Source organism: Anabrus simplex, chromosome 2, assembly GCF_040414725.1.
Source record: "Anabrus simplex isolate iqAnaSimp1 chromosome 2, ASM4041472v1, whole genome shotgun sequence".
Taxonomy (NCBI): Eukaryota; Metazoa; Arthropoda; class Insecta; order Orthoptera; family Tettigoniidae; genus Anabrus; species Anabrus simplex.
This window is the reverse complement of record NC_090266.1, coordinates 341,411,947-341,430,618: the sequence shown is the minus strand read 5'-3', so window position 1 is coordinate 341,430,618 and position 18,672 is coordinate 341,411,947. Positions and strand designations below refer to the sequence as shown.

The window sequence follows — 18,672 nt, the reverse complement described above, 5'->3', positions numbered from 1 at the left end:
CCGGAAAAGACTTATGCATACACCTGGTATATTTATTGAAATGAACAGGTTATGCACTGTAAGACAGGTAGATAGTACTCCGAGTCTGGTAGAATCATCATTTAAAAATAAAAGTATAATGAAGCTACAGCAAGCAAGACAAGTTAGGATGTAAACATATGAATTTCCAATGCCGATCCTCAATAATCTAGTATGGAAAGCTATGCTAATTTTATATGGAACATAAAGATGATAAAATATGTGGATGGTAGGAATACATATATGTTGAGAATAGGATTGAGTCTTTGAGATATAAACTATATGAGATGGAATATTGAGTAATGGATTAGCTATGACATGATACTCTGCGAATGTCTTAGGTTTCTTCTTCTTGCTAGTGATTTAACAACGCACTAACACACCGAAGGTTTTCGGCGACGCAAGAATGCGAAAGGGCTAGGACTGGCAAGGTAGTGGCCATAGCCTTAATTAAGGTTCAGCCCCAGCATTTGCCTGGTGTGAAAATGGGAAACCATGGAAAACAATATTCAGGGCTGTCAACGGCAGGATTTGAACCCACCATGTTATGAAAGTATGACGTTAACACATAACACATAGCTTGGAATGAACCAACTGGTAATGACGAACGTACAAATTTGGAAAACGCTGAAATGAAATAACAATATAGAAAGGACAGGGAAGAGAACTACCTACGTAAATTCTTAATGGCTGGTAACCACGTATTACTTAATTGTAGTCAGTGTCCCTGTTGATATTGTTAGGATTTTTACGTATTTCCACAGCTTCCTGTATAATCCTATGCCTGTAGCATTTAGTGTGGGGTGAGAGCTCAAACATCTTGGAACAAGACACCATGACCCGACGATAGGGCAGGCTCAGCTACGGCTGACTTGCCTGGCTGGTTGAGACAGATATTTCTTTGGTGTTCCGTGATGCAAGTCCCAATGGACCGGCATGTTTGGCCAATGTATACCTAGCCACAAGTACAGGGAATTTTGTACACCCCAGGGTGTAATCGGGGACAATTTGTCCTGGCTTTAACGTAAACTGTGAACAATTTTAGTGACTGTGCCGAACACGGTTTTTATATTTTGCTTGCCGAGGACCATGGCAGTTCGGTCTGTGGTATGGTGGATGTAAGGCAGGTAGGCAGTTCCCTTCACTTCTTTCTGTGAGCTTTGCTTAGTTGTCCCTCTGGGATGCAGAGCTCTACGAAACTGTACATCGTTGTAACCATTACCCTTGAACGAGACTTTGAGTGTGTCCATCTCCTCCCGGATATTTGATGGCTCACAAATTCATGTTGCTCTCATGGTGAGTGTTGTGAGAATGCCCTGTTTTTGTGCTGGTCGGTGGTGAAAATCTGCATGGAGGTAGTGACTTGTGTGAGTGGGCATATGATAGACCTAAGGAGCCATCCGGTTTCTTTCTCACTAGAACATCAAAGTTTCTATTTATTTCTTCTACCACATTCATCCCTGATTCATCTGATAACTTCTCTGATACTTCTCATGCACACACGGTGTGACAGAATGTCTTAATATGTTGTCGCCAGCTCCCGCTTGGAGTGCTGTGCCAGCATACAGAGAGTTGGTGACGAACGAGTGTATCAACGGTAAAGCATTCTTAAATTTAAACCCTCATTATTGTAGAAGACTTCCTCGTGAACAGTTAAAATTTTCTTCTGAAGATGCAGAGCAAAGTTCTCTGTGAAACGTAAAGAGTTTCACCTCGTTTTCTTAACACGGCATAAGACCAAAAGCCCATATCATGTCTACAATGATAATATGGTTTACGTTTGAGTCTTTGAAACCATAGTTATGATTATGATGGTAATATTTCCATGAGTATTGGTAACATGAGTTTCTTGTATTGGCGTAATAAATTATTTCACATAGGCAGAGGTACGGATCTTTGATTATGAGCCCTAACGATAATGAACTACCCAGCTTTGTTGTGATGACGTATGATATAGAATCTTCTGAGAAAAATCATATGGGATGAAAATATATAGGTCATCAGCCACTACCATCATTATACTACCGTGCGTAGGAAAACTGAGAGCTGATTTATGTAGTAGGACTTGTGAGATGGTATGCATGATCTTCTAGGAATTGATACGTTATTTCTATTTCAGTCTCATTCTTATAAGAACCTGAGTGTGTATTTAGCGAGGAAAGCTGATCATCTGGAAGCAGATCTTTAAGCAGACCTGTGTACTGACCCCGTTGCATGATTTTATAATTATCTGTTTGGTAAATTCATTGTTATTATCAGGTCAGATTGTATTTTAGATTGTGTATTTTTCTTGCGTGATCCAACTATAGACAAGATTATATCACTATTCAGCCTCTTCACCTAGAACCAGTGATTAGTCATGTCAGTTGTCCATTTCTGTCTGTTGTTCTCTTGTGGGTTCTACAGCATTGAACACATTTGTCTTGTTTATTGTCTTGCTCTCAAGTAACAAGTTAATTTTGTTTTAATGAGGTTTAAATGATATTTATGAAGTCTGCTACTTATTTTAAAAAGTAACTTTAAAGCATTTTAGTCTGTTGAACACCAATTATAACACCTATAACACAGCTGTAAAAAACACACTATTAAACAAAGAATGACATGTTCCATTCTTGAAAGAACATCAGATTCTATCAAATCATATTTTTTTTAAAAAATTAATGAAAAGTGTTTTGAAATGTAAAAACATTTTTCTTTAAATTCTGTTTATACCCTTTAAATACTTGAAAGTTAGAACTGATCTTAACGAAGTATTCCAGTAGTACATCCTCTGTCCTTGCTAGTCCAATAAAGAGTGCAAGGGGGTGTAATGCTCTGTCATTGACACGAGGCCAGCTGGCTCGTTTGACAGTTACTTTCCAATATGACATGCTCTGGTGATGTCAATGTCTACTTTAAATTGTACTTTTAACTCTAATTTAAATGTTGTTATCATCATCATCATCATCATCACTATTATTACTGTATTTTAATTGTTCCGGAAAATAGATGGGAGTTGTCTATTGAGAATTTAATGGGCCAGCTACTTTACCAGCAATTTTCCATTGTGCCATTTTCCAGTGCCGTCAACACATTTGCAGAATGAATTTGTAGTTTCATTATTATTATTATTATTATTATTATTATTATTATTATTATTATTATTTATTAACCCTGCCATCTTGGGCCCAATGTGTGGGAAGCCAGGCTCTGTCTGTCACAAGCCAGAACAAAGTGGGGAGTGATAAGAGGAGTAACACCTCTTTAAAAAACCTTGGTCCAGCTGGCCCGGCTGGTAGTACCTTGTGAGGGTCCCTACCAGGGTTACGGTGAAGATAGTCAACGGTTTAGACGGCGGAAGACGACAATCAAGTCCCAATGGCGGATAAAGCGGATGAACTATCCTCATTCAGCAGCGTCTGACTCCAGAGGAGCGGCCTATTGTTGAGCTCCAGGGCTTACAACCTTGGTTCTACTAACGGGAAGGAGTTTTCCGACCCATACTGGTTTGAACAACCAAGCATCATGGAATGTCGTCACAAAAAGGACACTACCCCAGGTAGTACCTCGTTGAGGGAATCTACCGCTCCTAAGAGCGCAATCAGGCCTGTGGATTCTGGAGAGCCTGAACCAAGATGCTTTGAGGACATTACTACACGTACAAAATTCAAGACGAAACAGAAATACTACTTTGGGACGCTGAATGTCAATTCACTACTGAAAGTGGAAAAAAACAAAGAATTGACGATGATGATGGACAAGCACAACATAACCATCTTAGCCATCCAAGAAACAAGATACCTAGATGAAGACATAATGGACATTGAGGGGTATAGGATTTATAAAGGCAAAAGGGCTATGAAAATAGGAAAGAACATGCCTTTACTTGGCACAGCTTTTGTTGTTCATAAGAAGGTTGTTAGTTCAATCGTGGACTTCTTCAGCCCCTCTGAGAGACTTTCCATTCTAACTCTCAGCTGCGGTAACAAAGGATACACACTGATCAATGTGCATGCACCGATCAATGAGGACAACAGACATAATCCTGAGAAAGTCAAACAGTTTTGGGACCTTCTTGAAGAACAGTTGGAGAAAATACCATCTAAGAACGTCAAGATCTTATTAGGCGACTTTAATGCTCAGCTGGGAATAGAACCACAATTCAGGTCAACAATTGGAAACTATCCTGCTCACAAAATGACTAATAGAAATGGTATAAGACTTGTCAATCTATGTCGTGCCTTCAATCTTCAGATAATGTCAACATTCTACAAACACAAGCCAAGCAAACAAAAAACTTGGCGATCACCAGGAAATGTGTGTGGAGAGAAACAGATTGATCATGTAGCAATATCCAGGAGAGCGATTAAGGAAATAATGAACGTTAAAGTGCAGAGAGGTGCCCAGTTTGATTCAGATCATTACCTCTCCAAGATCAAAATTAACTTAATTCCTCTCAATAAGGCCCTGAAACCAAGAAACAGAATTTATAAATACGACATTGGAAAGTTAAAAATCAATCAAAATGTCTTAGAACAATACCACCAGCAACTGACATTTGAATCTCATGAATGGAGGAACATCGCCTCCAAGATCCAACAAGCAGCTAATACTGCAATCCTGACAGCTAAGAAGAGAAAGCATAGGTGGTGGAATGAGGTGTGTGATGAAGTGCTGACCCAAAGAACAAATGCCTGGAAAAAGTGGAACTCGACCCGAAGATCTGAAGATTTCGATGTGTTCCGTGAAGCTCGAAAAGAAGCAGCCAGAACCTTCCGAAGGGTCAAGCGACTATATGAGAAACAGTAGTTAGAACAGATCGATCAGGATTTCCGGAAAAACAATTCCAGGGACTTCTATCAAACATTCAAAACTAATTTGAGAGGGTACCAAGCCCCCAGCCTTTGTTTTAGAGATGAAAATGGAAAGCTAGGCTTGACCAACAAAGAAAACTGTACGATCATATCTCGGTACTTTGAAAACCTTCTTAATTGTGATGAACCAAAAGAAAGATTCCCTGTGTGCGAACCGATCCACAAATTACCCAACTCAACCCCTCCTTGTAAAGAGGAGATCAAACAGATTATAAACAGCTTAAAGAATAATAAGGCAGCTGGTGAAGATTCGATAGTGGCAGAACTACTGAAGCTGGCAAATGATGAAACTCTAGATGTACTAGTCAAGCTTTTTGAAGATATCTGGAGAACTGGGGTGATACCAACTGAATGGCTGTCAGCACTAATCCACCCTTTGCACAAGAAAGGTGATAAAAAGAATGTCAACAACTATAGGGGCATCTCATTAGTATCTGTTCCCTATAAGATTTTCTCCAAAGCAGTTCAGAACCGAATTGAAGCTCACCTTGACCAACAGATTGGGGAATATCAGGCTGGCTTCAGAAAAAGCCGTTCGTGCCCAGAACAGATATTTAACCTGAAGAGCATCATAAGGTACAAGAAGACAGGAGGACACAGTTACGTGGTTGTGTTTGTTGACTTTCAGAAAGCATATGACTCCATTGACCGCGAGTCATTAATGAATATTTTGGAAGAGTTCGGAGTGGACGATACGTCAAGAAATTTGATCAAACAAACTCTAACCAACACAGTGTCGAAAGTAAAATTTATGGGTGAGATCTCAGAACCGTTTACAATCAGAACGGGTGTCAGACAGGGAGATGGACTATCCCCACTCCTCTTCAACTGTGTTTTGGAAAAAGTCATTCGAGAGTGGAGGAAGTTGTTAGACCAAGAAGAAACAAAGGAAGATCAGTTCAGACTTGGTCCTAAGCACAAAGGGGTGTACGTTGACTGCCTGGCCTTTGCAGATGATCTGGCCATTTTTGCTAACAACATAGATTCAGCAGTCAACAAGATCAATAGGCTTTCAGAAGTTGCTGAAAAGGTAGGACTCCAGATTTCTATTCCAAAGACAAAATATATGACAAACATCTGTGATGGACCAGAATGGATGATCACTAATCTTGGAAAAATCGGTCGAGTCAAGAATTTCAGATATCTTGGTGAAGTCATCCAGCAGAATGGATTAGAAGAGGAAGCAATCAATGTCAGGATGAGGAAGTTAGACCAGGCATACCAAATGACAAAGAATACCTATAATAAAAAGTCTATGAGTATAGGGGCCAAGTTCCGACACTATAACACAGTTGTAAAACCTGAGGGATTATATGCATCTGAAACTTTGACCTTAAGTTGTAAAGGTCAAGCTGATCGGCTGGAAAAAAGAGAGCGCAGGATACTAAGAAAAATCCTAGGTAATAGGTGGGTTGATGGACAGTGGCGAATGAGACCAAATGAGGATTTGTACAGCAAGACAGAACCTCTCACAGCGTCAATTAAGAAGAGACTGCTATTATTTTACGGTCATCTCTTGAGGATGACTGATGGTCGGCTAACAAAAAGAATATGGAATTTTACTCAATCTAAGGCAACAAGGCCGAGATGGTTCCAGGAATGCGAAAAAGATCTGATGCAGATTGGTATTTCAGACCAAGAAATTCATGACAGGAGCACATTCAGAAGATTGGTGAACAACTATCAAGGTTTCCAAATGGCATCAACTTCCAGAAGATGGTAAGGACCTTTGTCTGATGAGCATAAACAGGCACTCGTCGCTGGGCTCAGAAGATACTGGCAGGAAGTCAAAGCCGGAACAAGAACAAGACCTAGACACTGAAATGAAGTTGGTTGTTAGCACGCAGTCCATAGAGGCTCAACTCGATGTATTAAAAAAAAAAAATTATTATTTATTAGGGAGTAAATGTAAGTTACTGACTGTGATGAAATAAAAGTATGAAATTGAACTAAAGAGTATCTTGTAAGACATTATCCTTAGTGATAAATAATATCCTAACTCACATTCCAGATATTTAAGTTACCGGTAGTGTAATAACTTCCTGTTGGTTTCATTAAGCGCTAATACAAAAAGTGTGAAATGTTGTTCAGAAATTAATTTAGTGCAAAATCTAGGGTACAATTTTTTAAACTGTGTGTGGCGATAGAGGTTGGTTTGTTTAATGAGCATTTAATGGGTTGAACAGTTTACCAGCAATTTTTCATTATGTCATTTTTCCACTGACGTCAATGCCTTTCGTAGAAGTGTATTTGTAGTTTTTAAATTATTATTATTATTATTATTATTATTATTATTATTATTATGTATTAGGGAGTAAATGTATGGGAATGCATGCAACAGGGCTATGTCTTGTCGCCTTTTCTTTTCAACATCTACTCTGAGGATGTTTACCTAGGCATCAGGATCAATAGCAGTGTCATTAATAACATCTGCTTTGCTAATGATACTGTTGTGTTAGCCAGTAGCCTCGCCGATTTTCAAATGATTATAAACAACATTGTAATGATCAATGCAGCATTTGGTCTGTTCATGAATATTGGTAAAACCAAACTGATTGTATTTTTCAAACAGGCCTCTGTGCACATCAACAATACACATGTTCAGCAAGTCTCATCCTTGAAATACCTTTGGACTCCAGTGAATGAGCAATGCGATTCCAGCAATGAAATCCTATCCAGGATATGGCAAGCTAAAAATACGTTCAACAGTACGAGGGCCCTATTCACCAGCAGAGAATTCAACTGTCAGCTCCAAGTTCAGATGTTCAGATGTTATGTTTTCCCTATCCTTCTGTATGGTTTCGAAGGGTGGATGTTCAGCCCCTTGCTGGAGAGGCTGCACTTGTACAGAAGAATGCTCAGAATATCCTAGGCAGAAAGGATGACCATTGAGGAAGTCCTCCACATGTTAAATAAGAGCTTCAAACAACCATCAAGGAGTGAAAACTCAGGTACAGCAGGCACATTATGAGAGATGAACAATATGAACTTCTCCAAATCATCTTCAATTGGTAAAATTGAAAGACGAACATCTGTGGGGAGATGGAGAAATTCGTGGCTTAACGAATTGCTCTTACTTAGTTTACAAAATGAGTATATTCATTACCCCACCTATTCAATACAATTAGTAATTGTACAATTGTACAATGAACGCTGGTATGAACAAACTTGTACTGAAATATTTTGAGCCACTGTTTTGCGAGCAATCATAATCGATTGGACTGTCAATCTTTTTTTTTTTTTGCTAGGGGCTTTACGTCGCACCGACACAGATAGGTCTTATGGCGATGATGGGATAGGAAAGGCCTAGGAGTTGGAAGGAAGCGGCCGTAGCCTTAATTAAGGTATAGCCCCAGCATTTGCCTGGTGTGAAAATGGGAAACCACGGAAAACCATTTTCAGGGCTGCCGATAGTGGGATTCGAACCTACTATCTCCCGGACTGTCAATCTTCATAGGGAGACAGTGTCCTAAGAACTATTCTCAGATGCCATATCAATTTTCTAGGTACCTTCCTTGGGAGAGAATACAGACTGCCTTGTAGGCAATCACACAATGGTGAATTCATTTTGAATGCATTATTTATACCTTTTTCACCTGCTGATGAAGTAATGGAAGAACTATAGGGTGCAAAATGGAATGAGTCAGGCATCATCACAGAAATTTCAAGGAAGCAAGAGACTCAGAAATTGTGGATTCATTTCAAAATGTTAGATCATCAGCTCTTTGTAATAGCAGTGAACAGACTTACCAATAATTTGTACTTCAATGGGATCTGTGGAAGTGTGAATAAGAACTAGAGAGTGGTTAGTTCTTTTTTGATTGTTTATCTGCAGAAATATTATGCAAATTTACAACTGCTATCACGAGGCTGAACAACCTGACAAGACCATATCAAATTCTTGGTAAACTAGAAAATGAAATATGAAACCAGAGCTTCCTGACCAGAAGACAGGCAGCACACTGCTTTTTCATTACAGAAATGCGAATGCAACAGACTGAACAATGTCCTGGATATACCTGGAGCTGATCAATACATCAACACTGATGATGCTTAAGCGCATTAGTGCAACTGTTACTGTTACACAGAAGCCTTCAGAAGTGAATTGCCCTGCAACAAGTACATCCTATATGTCCAGATCTAAATTTCCATTGACTGAGAAGTTAGGGTCGCACAACCGTGAGTTTACATCCAGGAGATGGTGGGTTAGAATTCCATTGTAGGCAGTCCTGAAGATGGTTTCCGTTTTTCACACCACGCAAATACTGGGGCTGTAACTCGCTACTAATGAGATTGCTAGAATTTACAGAAAATTATTCACAGGAATAAAACACTTCCTAAAGTCAAGTTTGTTGTAATCAAAATTGAACATTGTTTACAGGAAATTCATTTTCATTTCCTCGCATCACTGAAAATCTTCAATGTGTTAGTGAAATGTTAAAACAATAGCAAAAGTTAATAAAATAAATTTGCATTCTTATTTACGGGGTTATAATTTCATATTTCATCACATATAATGGTGTGGTGACTATTGTTCTTAGCAGCTCCAGATTCATGTAAGGAAAGACAGATGAAATTCTAATTGTATAAACTATCAAGACATGCAAGAAATTACAGTAGAACTCTGTTTATCTGAAATAAAGGGGGCGGAGAGGCTTCGGTTGGCGCGTTTTTCGGATGACACATGGTAAATATTTTAGGAAGTTAAATGTCGAAACAAAAATGCATAAACTGTGTTAAGCAAAGGTGCCTACTGTATAATAACATGAAAATGTTTACATAATGCCACTCATTGTATAAAATCAATGATTTTCTTCTGAATTTTCGTAGTGCAGCGCTGTCGTGCCAGCGTTTAATCAACAATACATCACCTGGTGTAGATTCATTGCTTTGTTCAACTAAGCGCAAAGCAATCTGAAATAATTAAACAATTGTTTTGTTACTACTGAAGCGAATACTGTATACAGTAATCTTATTACAGTACTGTAATTTAAGCGTGTGGTACTGTACTTTAATAAAAATTCGAAATCAATCTTACCTCCCAATGCATTAAATCCATCATCTGTTGTAACTCGATCCTCAAAACTGCCATTGTCAAGGTCGGAGTCATCTGCATAATCTTCATGATGTATAATAGAGTAATAATAATAATGATAATAATAATAATAATAATAATAATAATAATAATAATAATAATAATAATAATACAGTAATAATAAAAATAATAATTCTTGCTTGTTCAAGAAAAAATGTATCATGGAACGAACTAGAGGGTAAGAAACTGTTTTGTTTTATGCTACACGTGCATTCTGGCATAAGTCATAATATAAAAAGTAGGGTTTGCCTAGTAGCTCTTAGCACACAGCAAGAAAATTACTAATATCGACATCTAAGAACGAGAGGGTAAAAACAAAATATTAAAATACAATTTTGCCAGAGCATTTCGGTTAAGCCGGGTTTCGGTTAAGCGGGGTTCTACTGTAATCTCCAAAATATCTAAAGCCAAGTTATTGACCTACATAAAACTTAAAATCTACTGGAACTCAAATTTGGATTAGAGTGTCTAATGATTCTCTCTAATAAACTCCTATTTAAAAAAATGGGCGAATTCACTTACCTGATGCCCGATCACCACATACAACACACAATTCTACAGCAAGGCATAATGAACGCACTTTATCTTGACCTACATGTACAACACTCAGTTCCAAACCTAAAGCTTGGTCCATTGCTCTCTCAGGTAGGATCACGTCTGAAAAGAAAAATATAATTTTTTAAAAAAAACAAACATACAATTTTGATTTGTTTACAGCAATTTTCAGGACTTATGTAATGAGTATACCAGATATATACAGAAAACAAAAACCAGAACTAAGTATTTGCAAGTTCTGACATTTTTAATGTTTTAACTGAAAAGTAAGGATAAGCCTACAGTCACAATGAGAAATTTAAAAAGTGAGCCAGTTGAAGTCTCTGAAAATGCACAACTTCAAGTCCACCAACTTTCATCATCATCATCATCATCATCATCATCCTCCTCCTCCTCCTTTCAAATGCTATAGATTTTAACAGATGCTGGGGTGATGGAATTTTGTCCTGCAGAAGTTCTCAAACATGTCCGAAGCCAGAGACAAATTTGTTACATACAAACACCCTCAAATGCTACTGACCTCTGCCCAGATCGAATAGACAAACTTGGGAACAGAAAGACAAAGACTAATTGTAGGCACTTGAATTCTTTTTTGACCGGATGATGATGATGAGGATGATTATTATTATTATTATTATTATTATTATTATTATTACTACTATTATTATTATTTATTTATTACTATTGTAACATAGCATGGCCACTCCCTAGTTGTAAGCAGTCCTCCTAATGCCTGAAAGTGGTGAAGTCTCAAGGAGACAAGCCAAACTCAACTATCTCCACTTAATTTACTGCTTTATACAAGATGTCACTATTATTGTGTTTACGTAGCGGAGAATTGTTTCTGTATTAGGTGGCCCATACTGGGCGAGTGTCTTTTGTTTCTATGCTGCCACTACCACTGCCTTCGTGATGTCCAGGCCGTACTGTAACGAGCGCGGGAAAGCAATCAGCTGATCGTTAGGGGGGAAGTTCAGCACATGAGTTAGTAGAGTTTAACATAGATTTTCGCAGTTTTATTTAAATTTTTAACGATAGCCGCGTGTTCACTCAGATATATGTGAGAATGAGTCGTCATTGACTGCATTATTAAGTGGAAAGTCGTTAATTAGTGAAGAAAACTTAGTGTGAGCGTGTATTTATGTGAAGTTATAGGTTAAGAAGATCGTTCTTCAGTGTTTTAATTTTGTAGTTTATTTGTGTAAAGTTATATTTATAGTGTAAAATTGAGTTTGTGCATTCTGTATTTTATTATTAACCATGATTTGTATATACTTGAATTAAGATGATCAGTGAGGGAAATCACCATGCCTAAGAGTTGCTGTGTGCCTGGCTGCAAAGCCAATTGTAAACAAGGAGAGTACACTCCGGTATTTGTGCTTCCTTCTGATGAAGAACGAGTTAAGTTATGGAAGAAGGCTATTCCCAGGGAGAATGTAATAGTTAATCACAACACAGCTGTGTGTATCAAGAGCACTTTCCTGAAAATCACATCCTGAGAGAAATAAGTGTGTCCCGTCCAGATGGAGAGTTAATTTTTTTTATTATGTCATAAACATAGGTAACATTAGGTAGGCCCTATATTTTTATGTAATCAGACCTACGGCTTATCTGAATTCGGTGTATTTGAAAATGCAAGTCTTATTTATGAGTATCACCGAGCTCGATAGCTGAAGCCACTTAACTGCGGCCAGTATCCAGTATTCGGGAGACAGTGGGTTCGAGCCCCACTGTCGGCAGCCCTGAAGATGGTTTTCCGTGGTTTCCCATATTAACGCCAGGCAAATGCTGGGGATCTACCTTAATTAAGGCCACGGCCGCTTTGTTCCCATTCCTAGACCTTTCCTGCCCCATCGTCGCCGTAAGACCTATCTGTGTCGGTGCGACGAAAAGCAAATAGAAACAAAAATAAAAAAATAAAAAATATGAGTATCAAACAGCAGTGTGATTTATGTAAATCTTATCTTCTGACAGATTCAGATCTTATTTATGAATTACCTCCAGAAGTAAGATATCTGAATTTCCTAAATCGAGGGGGCTTAAAGTATCCATCAGACATGTCAATAGAACTTGGAATTGAGGTGTACAAAGTATTTTGTGTGTTAGTATCAGATACATATAAGATGGTACTTCTGAATTCAGACAATCCTAAGTGTGTCACAAAATCCTTGGCTTTGAAGTCAATGCAGTTGGCAGATTCCCTAGTCATTTGTGACTGCGGGAAGAAGTTGGAAGACCTGGCCGGACAGTGTAGGCCTATATATATTTGGGTGAATATAATTTTTTTTTAAACTTTTCCAAAATTCACACCGATTTGTGTATTCAACAAAGCGCTTCAAAGAGAGCAGACCTACTCCATACTGGTGTAACTTCCTGTACGAGATCTAGGAAAGCTGCAGTGTTCATGGAGTGGAAACAGTGAGGTACAGAAATAATTTATATTTGTAATAAATAGTAATTGTAATTGGCTGCATGTTTTCTGTCAGTGTGTATGATGTGAATGTTCCAGTTGACCGAAAAATGGATAAAATCGCAAGAATATGTATCAAAGTGTTAGGCTGTACTCACGCAAACGAACGTATATACGCGAGAAATAGAACGTTACGGAGAAGGATATGCATTGTATGTCAGAATTAACAAATATTTGAGGATAGGTTTTGGTTTTATAAGGCGTTAACAGTTCTTTAAGTAATTTAAACGAGTGTATTATTCAAGCGGAGCGTATGCGTATCGCCTTCTAGTCCCCCCAAAGCGTGACGTCATCAGAGGTACAGTACGGCCTGGACATTACGAAGGCAGTGCCACTACTGTCTTATGACATCAACCAATCAGCTTACAGCCTGTTTACGTCATTTTCTATCAATCAGCACTAAGCCCGCCCCTTTATATACAGTGAGTCTGAACCTAATATGACTGTCACAATCTGATCTTGAAGAATGCAACAAAGTGAGGTCTCCTCCTGGGAGACGACAGACGAGGCTGAGGCAGCAGCAGTAAGGCACCCTTTCCTAATATGTGACTTTACCTATGTGTAGTGAAGATGGAGATGGACTCATGAGAGTGGGTGGAAGAGTGGAACATGCAGACTTGCCCTAATCAACTAATTTTGCCTCAAAAACATCATCCTACAAAACTCATTGTCATCGACTAACATTACAAACTTCTTCATGCTGGCTTACGAGTACAGTTACTAATTTCATCACTATGACAAAGTTACTGGATTCCAGCTGTTAGACGGTTAGCAAGATCAATTATTCTTCAGTGTATAAGGTGTTAGTGATTTAAGGTAAAGGCTTCAGAACAGTTAATGGGGTCTATTCCAGCTTCTAGGCTTCAACCAAGTTGTCCCTTCAGAACAACTGGTGTAGATTATGCTGGATCAATCACGGTGAGAGTTGGTGGGCTGTGCAGCAAGAGTACATCAAAGGGATACATTGTAGTCTTTGTTTTTCTTTTCAAGGCATTTCTTCTAGAAGTTGTAACAAGAGTCTCTATAGAAACTTTTCTTGCAGCACTGAAGAGATTTATTGCTAGTAGGGACAAACCATCTGAAATTCATTCTGACAATGGAACCAATTTCCAGGGTGCAGCTAACCAACTCCATGAATTGTACAAGTTCTTGCAATCAAAGGACTATAATGAGAGGATTCAAGATATGCTTTCACATGATGGCTGTAACTGGAGGTTTACACCACCACATGCTCCACATTTTGGTGGGTTATGAGAATCATCGGTCAAGTCAATGAAGCACCATCTTAGAAGAGTACTTGGTAATCAAGTTGTAAATTATGAAGAACTTTGTACCTTAGTCACTCAAACAGAAGCTTGTATGAACTCAAGACCCTTGTATGCTATTCCAAATGACCCTCACTTCCGTTACCTTTCGCCTGGCCATTTTTTAATTGGTGAACCTCTAACTCAGTTACCATCTGTTGACGTAACTAATACAAATATGAACCTTCTCAGCAGATGGAAGCAACAACAAGTAGACTTCACTTTTGCAGGCAATGGTCTTTAGACTATCTACAAGAATTCCAGCAGAGGCAACGCTGGGGTCACCATCCTAAGGGCTTCCAAGTGGGTAATATACCGGTAGTTCTTCTGCGATAAGACAATCTCTCTCTTCCGCAGTGGCCTATAGGGGTGATTCAGGAGATCCATCCACGTAGGGATGTTTGAGTGGTCACTGTTCGGACTTCTAGTGGTAGCTTTACAAGACCAATCACAAATGTAAGTCTACTTCCTATAGACTCTGAAAAATCAACAGTGAAGACTTCACTTATAACTCAGCCATGTTTAAGTGTAAATTGTGACAAATAAGAAACTGAAAACTCTGATGTAAAGTGAAATGTGTTCAGTGTCATTCGTCGTCTTGTATTTTTTAAATGGTCTTTTGTTATGTTTTTGTGTGTGTGCAATTTGGGTTCAAGTTCTATACTTTCCCTTGTTCAAACAGTGTTTCAAGGGGGGCAGAATGTTACATATCATACTAGTGATTACAGTTTGAGTTTTATGTTTTGTTGATCCTTGTGTATTTCAATGTAGTCAATGTTCTTTGGACTCTATTGTTTCCACCTCCCACCAGTATGGCATCTTGGACTGTTGTTAGATAAAAATGCTGTGTTCATCTTTGACATCACAAGTAAAACAAGCCTTAAATCTCTGTAATTAATATAATCGAAATACATGTGCTACTTATAAGTGCTCTGTAATGTGTTTCAACTATCAAGAGTAAAGTATTTTAGTTAATATATGCCATGCCACATGGTAATTATTTTTTATAGAGTCCACATTTAATGGAACATTGGTAGTAAACCTGTTTATTCCCCACCACTTGTACATTTTTGGGAATGGGCCCCTGTTCGCTTTCCATATGGATGTTTGGTCAAGAAGGAAAATTAATTTTAAAGGTAAGTACTCTGTGTAACGTTGCTCCATTGTGTTTGTGTTTCCTTCGGCCGTTCTTTCCTGTCGCACACCATTACCTAACGAACAATCGTTGGACAGTGTAGCTTGATGTTGGAAATGTTCGCCATTTGTATTGGTTCTTTCCTCCTGTGGTGTGGTTCCTGTGGCACTGCTCAATGCTTGCCAGCTTGGTTGACTTTGAGCCAGCAATACGAATGCTCGCTACGGGGTTGCTATCGATGTCATGGGAGAGGAGTATGAGGAGCTGGAAAGGGACATGTAACAGACATGTTATCTACTGTGGACAAAATATGTTTACTGTTTAATTTTTTTTTTACAATTGGCTTTACATCGCACCAATACAGATAGGTCTTATGGCGATGATGTTTAAATTTATTTTGTCATATAAAATGGTAACTTCCTGATATTTCATTAAGGTTTAAATTTGGATTAGTTCTCTAATCTAAATGAATTTGAATATCTTCCCAAATATTGCATTATGTGCCTTTCTGTAGAATGTTCAAAATATCCATCTCCTGGTCCATAGAAGTATATGTGTGATTATGGTCAGCCGTGTGTTTGCTCATAGCAGAAAATTTATTATACTGTTTTGCGCTAACATGTTCCTGATAACAAATGAGAGCTCTCCCATGTCTAGCATATGTACCTTGCATGACAATAAGTACATTTTAATTTGTATACACTTGAATTCAAAAATTTATTAGTATTAGTCCTGAGTGAAATGTTAAGTTTTTTTTTTTTCAGGTTCTTCAGCATAAATTTATATAGACAATTTGGAGAAAACTAAAATCATTAATAAACATAAAGGCATCTTCCACCGGTCCAGATATGCCGATGACTATTTGCTATCACAGATCAACAACAAACAGATGAAAAAAACATCTTAGAGTATCTCATTTCTATAGAACCTTACATTAAATTCACCATGGACTCTGATGCAAATAATTCTTTAAATTACCTAGATCTCAATATTACTAGAAAGAATGACTACCCACTCAGACAATTAATGTAATTGATCACGATACTCTCCACTCAGATTTACATAAGAAGGCTACCTTTTACAGTTTGGTCCACAGAGCATTAAATATCCAACTATTTAAAGAAAATTATGAAAAAGAAATATAATTTATAAAATAGCACTGAACAATGGTTATAATAGAAACTACATCAATAAGATACGCTAAACTGAAGAACAAACCAGTCACCACTTTAAAGAAACACACCAATGACAACAAAGAGAAATTTGTTACATTTACATATAAAGTATAGTAATACAATTTTTCAAATCACCCACATTTAAAAAAAAAATCACATTTCATTCAGGACTAATAATACCAACTCCAAATTATTTTATACGAGGGGGATCAAATATAAACAGGATTTTATTTTTTATTTAAATTTATTTATTGAAAAACACAAGGCAAGTACAATTTATTTTTCCACATAGTTTCCTGCTTCGGAAATGAATTTGTTCCAGCGTATGGGCAGCTTTTTGATGCCTTCATCGTAAAAAGAACAGGATCGTGTCACCAGCCAGTTGTGCAAGAAGTTTCCCACACTCTCGTCATCTTCAAATTGTTGCCCTTCTTGAGCTTCTTTAACCTTTTAAGTGCTCAGTTACCAGTTGACTGTTAGGCACCTCAGTGCTGAGTTTTTTCATTCGCATGTAAAAAAATTGTACAAGCCGCAATTTCTAACTTATCAGTGGGGGTGATTTGCTTAAAATGTTTATAAACATTGGTTCTTTATAAATCTAAATGCAAATGGAAAATCCTACACTTATGTTGAATAGTATTTTGAAACAAAACAAAATTACACTTTTTGTGCCCACGCGTACATCATCCTTATACAAAATAAGGAGCGCACAATAAAATTATTTCTTAAAATCTGTAGGCAACTCATGCATGTAACTCCTTACAAGTATATAAGCTGATATTTTAACTCTTATACGCTCAGCGAGCCGATCTATCGGCTCTGTGTTCGGATGGCTGTATTAGTACCTTAATGGACTCCCAGCTGTCAGGAAAAGGCAAGGAAAAGGATTTAGTTTACACTTTTCTCGAGAGATAAAGACACTAAGTTCATCTGTTCAAAACAAATGAAGATATCAAACGGCGTACGTTTACCGCATGGCGAGTTGAAGTGTTGTGCTTGCGAGTATAGTCTCCTTTAGGCTTCAAAATATGTATTTTCCTTAGTTATATTGTTTCCATTTTAATAGTAGTTTATTGTTTGTTATATTTCGTTTATATTCAACATTTATCGGTGTTCTCAAGTGAAGTTTCGTTTAACATTCCGTGCTATTAGATTTTCATGCCGCCAGTAGGCCTAATTTTTTAGATGGCTGGGCCAAGTTCTAGGCTAAATAATTCTGAAGTCTTGGATTATTTAGATGCATTAGACGATGCCAGTGACTTTATAGCCGATACTAATTCAGATTATAGCCCGACTCATTGGATGAATGGTCAGCGTTGAGGCCTTTGGTTCAGAGGGCCCCGAGTTCAATTCCCGGCCGGGTCGGGGATTATAATCGCTTTTGATTAATTCTTCTGGCCCATGTACTTGGTGTTTGTGTTTGACCCAACACACTAAACTACCAACCACTACAGAAACACGCGATAGTGATTACATCACTTCATATAGGGATGGTTTCAGGAAGGGCATCCGGCGATAAAACAGAGCCAAATCCACAAGTGCGACACAGTTCGCACCGCGACCCCACAGGTGTGGAAAAAGCGGTAGAAAAAGAAGAGTGATTCGATTTTACAGATAGTGATGATAGGAGAATGTTTTCCAAAACATAAATGTGAACTCCGGAAGTACGTGTACAGTTTTTTACAACAGGTGCTATAACTCATGGCTAAATAAGAATACAAAAAACAAAATTATATCATGTTATACAGAATTAAATGTTCTTGCCTTCAGAATAACTCATCAACAATATCACTAAAGAACATATTACTTTCTCAGTATTTGAAAACCGATTTTTATTTTTTGTAATATATTATCCAAATTTCAAATTCTTTTTTGTAGTGAAATATGCCATGAACAATTTTCGGATATTTTTTCCTAAAACTATATTGAATGGTGTACTATTGTGATTTTTTTCAATTTTGTATCTGGGGATTTCTTTATACGGCAATTTTTTACATTTTAACATGCATAATCATGAAAAATGGTCTGAGTGTTTTGGGCTTGACTGGTGAAAATAGCCTGAGAGCA

The 18,672-nt window shown here is 37.8% G+C and overlaps 1 protein-coding gene across 3 annotated transcripts in view; it reads right to left on the bottom strand.

The window, feature by feature from the left end:
* Positions 1-18,672, bottom strand: part of Hr78 (Hormone-receptor-like in 78) — a 290,574-nt gene that overhangs the window by 171,188 nt on the left and 100,714 nt on the right. For all 3 annotated transcript variants that reach the window (XM_067140733.2, XM_068226174.1, XM_067140735.2), the window contains one exon: positions 10,489-10,623. In XM_067140733.2, coding sequence (XP_066996834.2) covers positions 10,489-10,623 — 135 coding nt within the window. The remainder of the gene's footprint in view (positions 1-10,488; positions 10,624-18,672) is intronic.